This window comes from Lytechinus variegatus, chromosome 17 (genome assembly GCF_018143015.1).
Source record: "Lytechinus variegatus isolate NC3 chromosome 17, Lvar_3.0, whole genome shotgun sequence".
NCBI classification, from domain to species: domain Eukaryota; kingdom Metazoa; phylum Echinodermata; class Echinoidea; order Temnopleuroida; family Toxopneustidae; genus Lytechinus; species Lytechinus variegatus.
The window spans coordinates 11178843-11191118 of record NC_054756.1 but is presented as its reverse complement, the minus strand read 5'-3'; the positions used below and the strand labels follow the sequence as shown (position 1 = coordinate 11191118).

General features: G+C 37.0%; 1 protein-coding gene across 1 annotated transcript; it reads left to right on the top strand.

Annotated features, from left to right (window-relative positions):
- The first annotated feature begins 2863 nt into the window (after nucleotides 1-2863).
- Nucleotides 2864-12068, top strand: LOC121430715 (peptidyl-prolyl cis-trans isomerase FKBP1B-like). Its single transcript, XM_041628079.1, has 5 exons — nucleotides 2864-2994; nucleotides 7671-7718; nucleotides 8670-8782; nucleotides 9754-9827; nucleotides 10706-12068. The coding sequence occupies exons 1-5, from the start codon at nucleotides 2955-2957 to the stop codon at nucleotides 10758-10760; spliced, it is 330 nt and encodes a 109-aa protein (XP_041484013.1). The 5' UTR covers nucleotides 2864-2954; the 3' UTR covers nucleotides 10761-12068.
- Nucleotides 12069-12276: the final 208 nt, after the last annotated feature.

The following is a 12276-nucleotide window of genomic DNA, read 5'->3' as shown; positions in this document are numbered from 1 at the left end:
ATAAAAAAAGGAAAATAAAATAAGGGCATTTTGTTGGGCCATGAGCATCTTTTTATGATGGATACAGGCGCATCATTTTGTTGACATTATTATATAGTTCTAATGCTCCATGATGAAACGTGCCCTAGCTTTGTGAGGTATTACTTTTTAAAAGATAAAGCATTTCTGCGTCTCTGAATTTAATCGATTATTTTTCATTTGCTATACATTTTATATTTTAAATATTTCCCCCTTTTTTCTTTTCCCTTTTATTTCACCTCTCAAAAGTTAAGGTATAAGCCTATACAGCAATAAACAATACTAGGTGAATTTTAAGATTTGAGAGGGAGGGGCCGATGAGAGGCCGGAGGAGGGTGTATTATCAGATCAGAGATACGGATCCAGCTAGCAGGCGGAACTGAGAGCACTGCATCAGTTGCGAACCTATAGGATTTTACACAGGGGGAGGGGGCAAAATCGGAAAAAATGGATAGGCCAAAAAAACGGTTCTCAACAGGATATAGAGCTAGGGAGATATAGAGGACATTTCACAGCAGAAAAAAATTGACAAGCAAAAAAAAGTCTTCAAATTCTCATCAGGGGGGGGGGGGGCAGAGATAGGTCCCTTGCATGGGTTGTGACTCGTCAGGGGGGGAGGAGTCTGTCCCCCCCCCGTAGGTATACGGTAGTGCACTGCATGATGCCGTAAAATTGCAACACTATAACCAGCAGAAAAAAGAGAAAGGAGACGAAGATGCCTTCATTTGAAAAGGATTTTTATTGTCGAAGACTTAATGGTCTTCATTTTCATTAATGACCTCCCCCTTTTTTTTTGGGGGGGGGGAGTCTAGGTGTTTCAACAACGCCTTTCAGTTTCGACAATACAAAACTTGTATTTTAAATTATCGACTGTTTGTTGGAGCAACAAGATTCAGTCTTGGCTTTTATTTTTAATGCTGCTAGGTCATGTACAAGGTGGTACGTTTTGTGGGCATACCGGGTATCAGCTAGCGAAGTAAAATAAATAACCATAATTTGATAGGCCTATTTTGAAATTTGTATAATCTCATAGGCCTATTCATGCAAGGACGTACGCTCATACACGATCCCAATACATAATGAGCCTCTAAAATCGCACAAATTGTGTTAATTTGGCGAAAATCAAATAAAATGGATATTTAGTTGCACCAACTGCTTATGAGACAAAATTGTCATAGACGAACTTGTGATTAGACGAAGTGATGATTGGACCAAATGGTTGTAAGACGAAATGTTGATGGAGAGAGGTACCGGGGGAAGCATATTTTCTTTTCTTCCTACCCCGTTGAAATTACTTATGCAGGGACGTCGATCCGCTTTGATACCCGGGGGGGGGGGCACTTCCATTCACGGGTGCCTACCATGCGCGACCATGGGGTCTCGAAAAGCACCCTAAACACGTAATTTCCATATTCTGCCAAAATGCACCCCTTAAAGGTCAAGTCCACCTCAGAAAAATGTTGATTTGAATCAATAGAGATAAATCAGACAAGCAAAATGCTGAAGATTTCATCAAAATCGGATGTAAAATGAGAAGTTATGACATTTCAAAGTTTCGCTTATTTTTATCAAAACAGTTATATGAACGAGCCAGTTACATCCAAATGAGAGAGTTGATGATGTCACTCACTCACTATTTCTTTTGTTTTTTATTGTTTGAATTATACAATATTTCAATTTTTAAGAATTTGACGATTAGGACCTCCTTGCCTGAAGCACAAAATGTTAAAATAATGGAATTCCACGTTTTCAGGGAAGAATGAAACTTCATTTCACATGACAATGGTGAGAAAATCAAAATATTTCATATTTCAAACAATAAAAAACAAAAGAAATAGTGAGTGAATGACATCATCGACTCTCTCATTTGGATGTAGCTGGCTCGTTCATATAACTGTTTTTGTGAAATGAAGCGAAATTTTAAAATGTCATATTTTTCTTATTTTACATCCGATTTTGATGAAATTTTCAGTGTTATGCTTGTTAAATTTTTCTCTTTTTTCAAATCAAGTTTTTGTTGAGGTGGACTTGTCATTTAAGTTTTGGCGTGTGAAACCCTAAGCTTAACAAGTATTGGAAACAAAACGATACTCTTGGCAAATGTTTCCTGATGAATGAACCCCTAAACAAGTACAGGAATGTATATTGTTACGGGTCCTTCGTCGTCGGCTTTACAGTAGTTTGGTTTAGTTCGACCCCACCTTCTACACCTCGCGCAAATCGGACTCTAACACGAAGTGTTCGGGCAAAAAGGACATCCCCTATAAAACAGTCGCAAATTCGACCCTAAACACGTAATTTTCTTAGCGAAATAGATACCCTTTTTTCATTATTTTTGTGTTTTGATGGAAAGATGGAAATGAAACGTGGTGACCTACTAAAAAGCTTAGCTTGTAGACCATAGGCCACCAGAATATTAAAAAACTTACATTAGCAATCATTTAAAACATCATAGAACAAGCAAACAAAAAATGTAGTAACCAAGGTACAGATATATATATTTACAAAAGATACACTATAAAAAGTAACAAAATGTGAAATGCAGAATGCAAACAATTAGACCTAAACTATAAGAATCTAAAATTCAAAAAGAAGAAAGAAAAGAAGAAAAAAGACACCCTTATCACGTTACGTACGTAACGTGCCCTATCGTGAAAAAGACATCCTTTTTACGTGTTTTTTGGTCGCGCATGGTATCCACTCGCCAATGTAAGTGCCCCCCCCCCCCCCCGTGGCTTTGATACCATCAATTTACTTTTTTCACACTGGATTTTACTTTTGACGACACCTTGTGGCGTGTACAATTGTTTGTACTTTGATCGAGTATAGGCCTAGCTATGTGTGCTCGTATTCGCAGTAGCCTATAGGAAGATCACTTCTTGACTTGAAGACTTTAATTATAGTTAGAAGTACTCTTTGACTTTGTGACATCAATCATGGGACGTGTTCAAATTGAAACACTCAAGGATGGTGACGGTAAGTTGCATACCCACCAGGGTGACCAGATTTCACAGAATGAAATACGGGACAATTTGATGATAAAGCACGCTACCTCCTGCACGAGCTGATCTACCAACCTCAGTTACATCTCGGATGTGTGGCAAAATAAGGGTGGCAATGTTCGGCTTATTTTCTCTTTTTCTATGGGACAAATGCTTGATTTTCTTTCGCTGTCAGTTTTCATTACAGCTACTCATCATATAACTTGGCTCTTATGTAAATTTGATTCTTCAAATTATTTTTTCTGAATTAAAAATAGAGATTGAAAATGAAAATTTTCTTGCCATATTACTTTCCACCAATAGAGGGCGTACACAAAAATATGCAGAAAATTCGGTAAGCGATGAATTCCAATTACCGGAGTTAGAAATGAATATTTATGAATGACGTATTCTGTTGAATCCGGGGGTGTTGAATTTCGGAAATGAAGAGTCATACTAGTACTATACTAGGGTGTCTGGAGAAAAAAATTATTTTTCTTATTTCAAGAAAATATCACAATTTCTTTGTGAATTTGATGAGAAATGACCTTCAGACTGACAGAAATGTAACATTTTTGAAAAAATTCCAATTATTGGCTGCAAAAAAGAAGAATGAAAATTAGGTTAATTTTCAGCATTTTTCTGCCATAGACTGTGTAGTTAAGAAATGGGACACACACAAATCCAAATTTTTAGCTTCCGAGAGCTGTTATAAATTTATCATTAATGCCAAAAACTTGTCCATAAAGAGTCCAATAGGATTTTTTATGCTTTCTGATGGTATGATTTTTTATAAAGATTTTGAAACCAGATCACAATGAAAAATTGCGACGAAATGAAAAAAAATGTGCAAAACAGAAATTTCATTTTCCCATAGAAAACGCATGGGGAAATGGCAATCTCAACACACACACAAATAAGGGTTTGAAAATTTTCTCTAAATCCTTATTTATAATGATCATATAAACTTGTCCTTACTGTCAAAAGAAGCCCCTGAATTTTCTCTTTCCATACATGCCAAACACAAGTTAATAATCAATTCAGATCACATTTTTCTAGCAGCCTGAACTTCGTGAAAAAAATGTGCCACATTTTCCCCTAAATCAGCCTGTTTTATGCTGACACTTTTCAGTGTGGCTTCAGACACCCTAGTCATACAGTCACAGCCATAGCGCGCATAATTTGATACTGATAGCCAGTAGCGGGCTGTGACCCGGCGGAGACAAAGCATTGGGGGGGGGCACTGCATTGTTTGTGAACAATGCTGTACCCCCCCAATGCTTTGTCTCCGCCGGGTCACGGTCCGCCACTGTTGATAGCGTTGTAGAGACGTACAAACTATTAGGCCTATGTGATGCCAAAGTCAAAGAGAACTCGTTTGGAGAACGGTGCAGAGAACTTATGTTGGTTACCAGACTTATTTTAATTTGTCTTCTCGATCTCGGTAGGTAGGTAAAATATTTTAATCTGGGTATACCCTTAAGCTGAGGGTCAAGTTTGAGAGATAGGCCTAAAATAAATAGCAGCTAGACTTAGCTGGCTAGATAGACCTACTTAGTCTTAGCTAGTAGGCTACTGAGCCAGAACTAGTCTTAGCCTTAGGTATCAGAGCCTGAGCTGAGGTAGCTACTTAGATGGTATTCTATCTAGTGAGCTACCTCAGCTCAGGCTAAGCCTAAGACTAGTTCTGGCTCAGTAGCCTACTAAGTCGGTCTAGCTAGCCAGCTAAGTCTAGCTGCTAATTTAGGCCTATCTCTCAAACTTGATCCTCAGCTAAAGGGTATATACCCAGATTAAAATATTTTACCTACCTACCGAGATCGAGAAGACAAATTTAAATAAGTCTGGTAACCAACATAAGTTCTCTACACCGTTCTCCAAACGAGTTCTCTTTGGCACCACATAATAGTTTGTACGTCTCTACAACGCTATCAAATTACGCGCGCTATGACACTGCTATGACTCTTCAATTCCCGAAATTCAACACCCCCCGGGATTCAACAGAATACGTCATTCATAATGAATATTAATTTCTAACTCCGGCAATTGGAATTCATCGCTTACCAGAAAATTCAAGTTTTTGAGTGCTTTGGTGAATACAAAAATTATTCTCAAGTTACTAATGAGAAATAAATTGCAACTCATTGAAATTGTAAATTTTGGTCACAAAAGTGATATTTTAATGATTTTTAAAGTGTTTGCTAAGTACAGCATTGTGATTGGCATATTATGTAGTCCTACCTGTAGATTCCCCACAGGAAGGATGGTTGCAGTGAACAAGTGGGCCTATATAAAGAAAAGTACTAAGAGAAGGTGAATGAAAGAATGAAGGAGCTAGAGAAAGAAGAGATGAGAGAAAAGAGATGATTGAGAGGAAAGAAATAAAAAAAATGAAGGAAAAAGAAGAAAAGGTTAGAATTAAAGAATGATAAAAGAAAGAATGAAAACAAGGGAAAAGGATGTCTGTCACTCTTTGAAATGAATAGAAAGAAAAAAAGAAACTAGGAAGATGATTAAATGTGTGAATGAAAAAAATAAGAGAGAAAGGAAGAAAGAATGAAGGAAAGAAAAATGTTTTCTTCATTCTTTCAAAGGAAGAAGAAAACAGGAAGGGAAAAATTAGAAGGAAAAAAAAAACAGAATGAAAGAAAAGATGAAAGAGAGGGAGGAAAGAATGAAAAAATAAGAATGACAATAATGAAAGGAGAGAAAGAACAAAAAGGAGTTCTTAGGGAAATCTTAATGATATTTGGTTTTTTTTAGAATAAATTTTAAAGATTAAAAAAAAACTAAAATGTAGAAGTGAATAAAACTTAATTGAAAGTTGAAACATTGCCAAACTTAACATCGCGGCATCACACACAAGCATCTCTCATCCCATTACAAATACCTTCAAACCGATCACAACAAGACTCAAACCGAAAGCTGAAACAACTCCGTGATTATCATCAAAATGTAATGCGAGAATCCATAATATAATTATGAAAATTTCCAGTCAATCTTGTGATTATTTTAGTGGAAAAATGTTTATCATGTGAGATTATTTGCACTATTGAGAATCTACTCCGAACATGCCTAGCTAGTACTCACCTGCCACACACCGCAGAACTTGCAAAAGTTTATTTTATTGTTCTCTCCGCTTCCTCATCTGTTGGTTATTTGATAAAAAATCTTCACTTTTCTATGGATTAATCATATTTTGTTCAATATTCTGAAATACGGGACAAATAGGTGTCCCGGGGAGGGTTTGTCGGGACAAAGGAGAAAAATACGGGACGATCCCTTGAAATAGGGGACGTCTGGTCACCCTGATACCCACGTAGGCTAGCCAGGACAGATGAAACTTTTTTTTGGTGGGGGGGGGGGGATAATTCAGATCAGACCCACTCATGCATAGAAAAATAAGGATGCCAGCAGAATATGGCGTCGCAGCATGCGCGACCCAAGTGCAACTAAATATAGTTGCACTTAAATGTCAACGCGTACATAACATGCAATGTGCCGTCTTATTGATCAATAAGCAGCGGTCATGCCCTTTAAGTTTATACGCAATTTTAAGTGCGACTCTAAATCATACTTAACTCTTCATGCGTTCACCTGTAAACCCCCTGTGTGTTGCATTACATGTATTTTAGCAGTGATCCCCTCTACGCAGTATAATACACCCAGTTATTTAGAGTGCCATAACTTTTTATCTGATCATTTTGAAAGAAAATGTTGTGTAGCAAACTTGTAGAGTGTTTCCTGGGCTTTCTTATCGTATATAAATTTATTGGATAAATTATGGAAAAATGTATAGTAAATTACATTTTCTAAATGCTTTCTCCTAATACTTCCAACAAAATTTAGCCCCCCTTTTACTTTGGTTCTTGTGTTAGTGGCATGATTTTTATTTATCCACTTGGACTGTTCATTACATAAGCTTTGTATTGATACCAAAATCATGATAATCTGATAAAAATAGCCCATATATAGTGGAAAATAAAAGAGAGTAAATTTTTGCCTGGTCAAGGTACTGTACTCCATTGAAAGGGTCTCATTCACATTCGTGCCATGAGTCACAGACTCCTAACAATAAACCTGGCCATGGTATTGTTTGTGAGGAGGGTTTTATTGATTTTCTTCTCTCCTTTTTCAATGAACTTCCTGGCTGTGATCAGGATGTATTGATTTTTTAATAAAATAAACGCGATATAAGTACTAATTTTCAAAGAAAACTCAATGATTCTGTAATTTGTAAACTGCGATAATCCGTCGAACGCTAACCTAATGTCGCACGCGCGATCGATCGGTACACATGTACGGTATACACAAACGTCAGACTATACATTGTAGCTAGGCACGCTCCGGGGCATGCAATTGTTCGAAAAACAATGGGACAGGGGACGTCTATGGGAAATGTGTGGTTGTGCAAAAATGCGAACGAAACACGCCTACGGATGTGCAATAATGCGAACGTAGCGCATGAAGAGTAAAATCTTTGTTATACAGTAACACCTCTCGGGCCTGGACTTTTGCTCCAGAATATATAATGAAGAAATTTATTATTTGTGTGTCCCAAGTTTAAGTTAAAGAGTTCTCGCCTATTATGAAAGGGCAAGAATCATTAGGTTTTACCCACATTGTCTGACCTGAAGACTTACTCATGTATTTTTCTCCTTTTTCATTCAGCAACAAACTATCCTAAAAAGGGCCAAACTGTAACAGTCCATTACACAGGTAAGGAATTCAAACTCTCAAGTTCGTTGTGGAAATATTGATTAGTTTGCAATCAAATGAATCAATAGCAGTTCTTAATTTGTTTGAAAGAGTTATATTCAAAAGTTGTTTGCCTTTAGAATTAGATATTTAAAAATGCTGCAATTTTTACGAAATTATGAGAAACAGAATGTTTACATTTTTAAAGAATTATGCTGTATATATACATTTTTTTTTCACTCAAGATTTATGTCAGTTTTCTTCATTTGTACTCTGTGTGAAATTATAACCTCTTCATGTACTCCTTTCTGTATATACCTACATATACCAAAGCTAATGATGTCATGACTCATCAGAACTTTCTAATTATAACTGAGTTGTAATGTTAATGATTTCAGGGGTAGATTTGGGGTTGATTAATAACTGCTGTAGACTCTGCATATGTTGAACTCATAAAGTCAAATAATGACCTCACATTAAATATTATTTTAAAGCTAAATGATAGTAGTTGCACTAAAACATTAATTTCGTGAGAAAGTGTAAAACAAGGATAAGTATGACCATATCATCGTGGATCTAGATCTAGTACAGTTACATAAATTGAACTTTGTGAAATCGTAAAATCTAAGCTGAAATACGATCACACTGAAGATTGCAAACACAGAAAGGCACACGTGGGACACTGTGTTATTATTGCTGGAGTAAAGACCCGACGGAAGTGACCGAATCCTCACTTGTTTTGCTTATTTCTCAGCAATTACACAATTTCTTCCAGAATCCTTTGGCACATATTTTTTATTCACAGACACTTGGGTGGTCATTATATTGGCAAATTCATTTTGAGATCGTTACCAGAACTGGAATTTATCTTTAAGACCAGATTATGCAAAACATGTCAAATTCAAATTTGGCTCTATAAACTCAAATACCGGTAGATTTTTTTTAACATTGGTTACTTGTTGTTTCCACCAGGGACTTTGACTAATGGGAAGAAGTTCGACTCGTCAAGGGATCGTGGCAAACCTTTTCAGTTTAAGATTGGAAAGGGACAAGTCATCAAAGCTTGGGATGAAGGTGTAGCTCAGGTATGTTTCTTTCATGGGTGGTGCTATAGGGTCAAGTTATCCAGGGTAATACCAGCCAGGGTAGTGCCATCCAGGGTACCAGTGTCTTCCAGGGTGGTGCCATCTCGGATAGAGCCATCTAGGGTAGTACAATCCAGGGTAGAGTCATCTGGTGTAGTCATCCAAAGCAGAGCCATCTAGGGTACTACGGTAGTACAATTCTGGGTAGAGTTGTTTAGGGTAATGCCAGCCAGGGTTTGTGTCTTCCAGGGTGGTGCCATCCAGGATAGAGCCATCTAAGGTAGTACCATCGTGTGTAGAGTTGTTTAGGGTAATGCCTGCCAGGGTTTGTGTCTTCCAGGGTGGTGCCATCCAGGATAGAGCCATCTAAGGTAGTACCATCGTGTGTAGAGTTGTTTAGGGTAATGCCTGCCAGGGTTTGTGTCTTCCAGGGTGGTGCCATCCAGGATAGAGCCATCTAAGGTAGTACCATCGTGTGTAGAGTTGTTTAGGGTAATGCCTGCCAGGGTTTGTGTCTTCCAGGGAGGTGCCATCCAGGATAGAGCCATCTAAGGTAGTACCATCGTGTGTAGAGTTGTTTAGGGTAATGCCTGCCAGGGTTTGTGTCTTCCAGGGTGGTGCCATCCAGGATAGAGCCATCTAAGGTAGTACCATCTTGGGTAGAGTTTCTAGGGTAATGCCAGCCAGGGTTTGTGTCTTCCAGGGTGGTGCCATCCAGGATAGAGCCATCTAAGGTAGTACCATCTTGGGTAGAGTTTCTAGGGTAATGCCAGCCAGGGTTTGTGTCTTCCAGGGTGGTGCCATCCAGGATAGAGCCATCGAAGGTAGTACCATCCAGGGTAGTGTCTTTAATACAGGGTCTTACATGTACAAGTCTTTATGAAATACTACCCAGGTCATAGGATACATGTAGCTACAGTTCTCAGTATATATAATTACATTGTTATTGATTTATTTTACTTTTTATGCAGATGTCAATAGGGCAGCGATGCAAGCTGACTTGTCCACCTGACATGGCATACGGGGCCGATGGCATCAAGGGAACATATCCTTTACAACACCATATATAACCAGCCACCTCAAAACTAAAAATAAGTCGCCATGGAAAGTTCTCTGTGTATAGATTTAGCCAAATAAGTCATTAATAGTCTGAAAAAAACTAAAAGTAGAAAATAAGCTTATTTCGAAAATTTGAAGTTGTAAAGTTGAATAAAAGACTGGATACAAGAGCATATTTGACACCATTTTTGCGAACTGCTTGGATGTATCTAAAAAATAAGGTGACTTATCGTTGGTTTTGGAAGTGGAGATATTCACAAAGTATGTGATTTTGTCATGCTCATTTTCTCACGTATCAACAAGATTTCTGTAATTTATTCATTCATTGGTATGAGATGATGCCCATTCTGAAATTACTGCATTCTTTGTGGTATACATGTAATTCCGAGAGGTTTAGAATGAATATTCAAGTGTCACTTGTTGGGTCTTATATGGAATTACATTTTGTATTGTCTGAAAATGCAGATCATCTTTATATAGCGCTTCATACTTTGTGCTTCTAAGCTCTTAACATTGTAATTATTATTACCATGGTCAGGATTCATCACTGTTCCACCTTGACAGAGAGTGACAAACTTGGATATTGGTGTCTTGCGGGAGGACATTAGCTCCGGGTTGGATTTGAACCCTAGACGCTTGGTTTAATTGTCAAGTGACTAAGCTACTACAGTACACCACAACACCTCCATATGAAAATCCTAGATTATAGTGTTACATGTAGGTCTAAATGTACTTTGTACATTATCTTGATCAGGCTCTCCTACTTTTTAATATTTTGTATACTGATATTTTGAATAATCATGGAGGTATGAAATGATGAAATTCTGTGTTTTATCAATTGTTTTCCTTGACAGATATTTTTACTATTCCACCCAATGCAACTCTTCTCTTCGATGTTGAACTGATTTCAATAAAATAAACTGGATGGACATTACTGCTACTGTTTTTTTTTTTTTAATTCACACATGAACATTAAATGATATTTCCAATACTCTATGTATGTTCAGAGGAGGGAAGTTTCTACCAAAGCGTACCCACGGAACTCAGAGTGGGTCGAACGATTATCTCACAGTACCTAGTAAATGCTCCTTCAATTAAGCCACAGTCGACCATTCTGTGTAGGACTCCGCAAAAGCAACAGGAGACTGGGACATTGACTCTTACTAGAAACATTATACAGGTAGTGCTTGCGGACAGTGGCGGACCGTAACCTGGAGGAGATAAAGCATTGGGGGGGCACAACATTGTTCACAAACAATACAGTGCCCCTCCAATCATTGTCTCTTCCGGGTCACGGTCTTCCATTGTTTGCGTAGATAATGAATATAACATTTAAATTTTGCCCCAAAAGTTAAAGTAAGTTGTAATTACATGCAGTTAAATATATCCAGTATTTGACCAGCATATTATGCTGATGTGTATTTATTGCAAGCCTTCTTTTAATTTAATCTAATTTCTTAATGATTGCCATGACAGAAGTGATTAATTGATATCAAGAAAATTAGTTAAATAATGAAAATAATGGCCATACATACAGTACCAGCTCCGGAACTGTACCTCATTGGATGTGCTTCATAAAGATTTATTTAAAATCTGTAATACTTCAATTGTGAATACATTCCTAATTTAATATCAGGAGAATCATGTATAGGCATCGATCATTTTCTCATACTTGATTGAGTTACTCCTGATATGCTATTAAAAGGATTTTACACATTTTCACTTTTGTCCAACTTTAGTTTTCATGTTCTACTTAAAACTTTGTGGATTTGAAGGTAATAATTCATGCTTGCTTGAATTAGCCTAATGATCATCAGCACATGCTAATTTCATGCATTCCTTTTCAAGCAAACCCAGGATCTCCAAGCAACGTTTAATTCATTACATGTTGCTGTTCATTATTAGCTTTTGCCATTTTTAATGAATGTAGTTTAAAATTATGTTTTCAAGGCTAGTTCATTCACAATGCTGAAACTGTGGTACATTTTGTAACATACAGTACCGGTATAGAGGTATTGTTATTAATTTAAAAAAAAAGAAATTTAGCTTTGATTTATTTATTATTCAGTTTATTATTTCCAATAATGCACAGTCCTTTAATTGAAATAAATCATTCAAATGTAAGAATTATGTATGTCATTATTTTGAGGGGCTTTTTTCATGAATATCAGTAATCAACTTTCAATGAAATTCAATGAAATAAATTGTTTATTTGTCAGAATCTGTACATGTCATTGTTTGTTTTTCATGAATGTTGGTGTTTCATAGAGACTCTCATTGGACAGTTAGACAACAAGAAGCAAGTAACTAAACTTATTTTTCCTTAAAAATATAACAGGTTATAGAACGGTTTTGAAAGTGTGTGTGGGGGGGGGGCCTTACCATTTACAAAATCACAATCAGGGGCCCATAACACAAAGCTTAGCAATGATCTC

Coding starts and splice junctions, on each gene's coding strand:
- LOC121430715 (XM_041628079.1), top strand. CDS start 2,955: ATGGGACGTGTTCAAATTGAAACACTCAAGGATGGTGACG. Junction 2,995..7,670: donor AACACTCAAGGATGGTGACG/GTAAGTTGCATA, acceptor TTTTTCATTCAG/CAACAAACTATCCTAAAAAG. Junction 7,719..8,669: donor TGTAACAGTCCATTACACAG/GTAAGGAATTCA, acceptor TGTTTCCACCAG/GGACTTTGACTAATGGGAAG.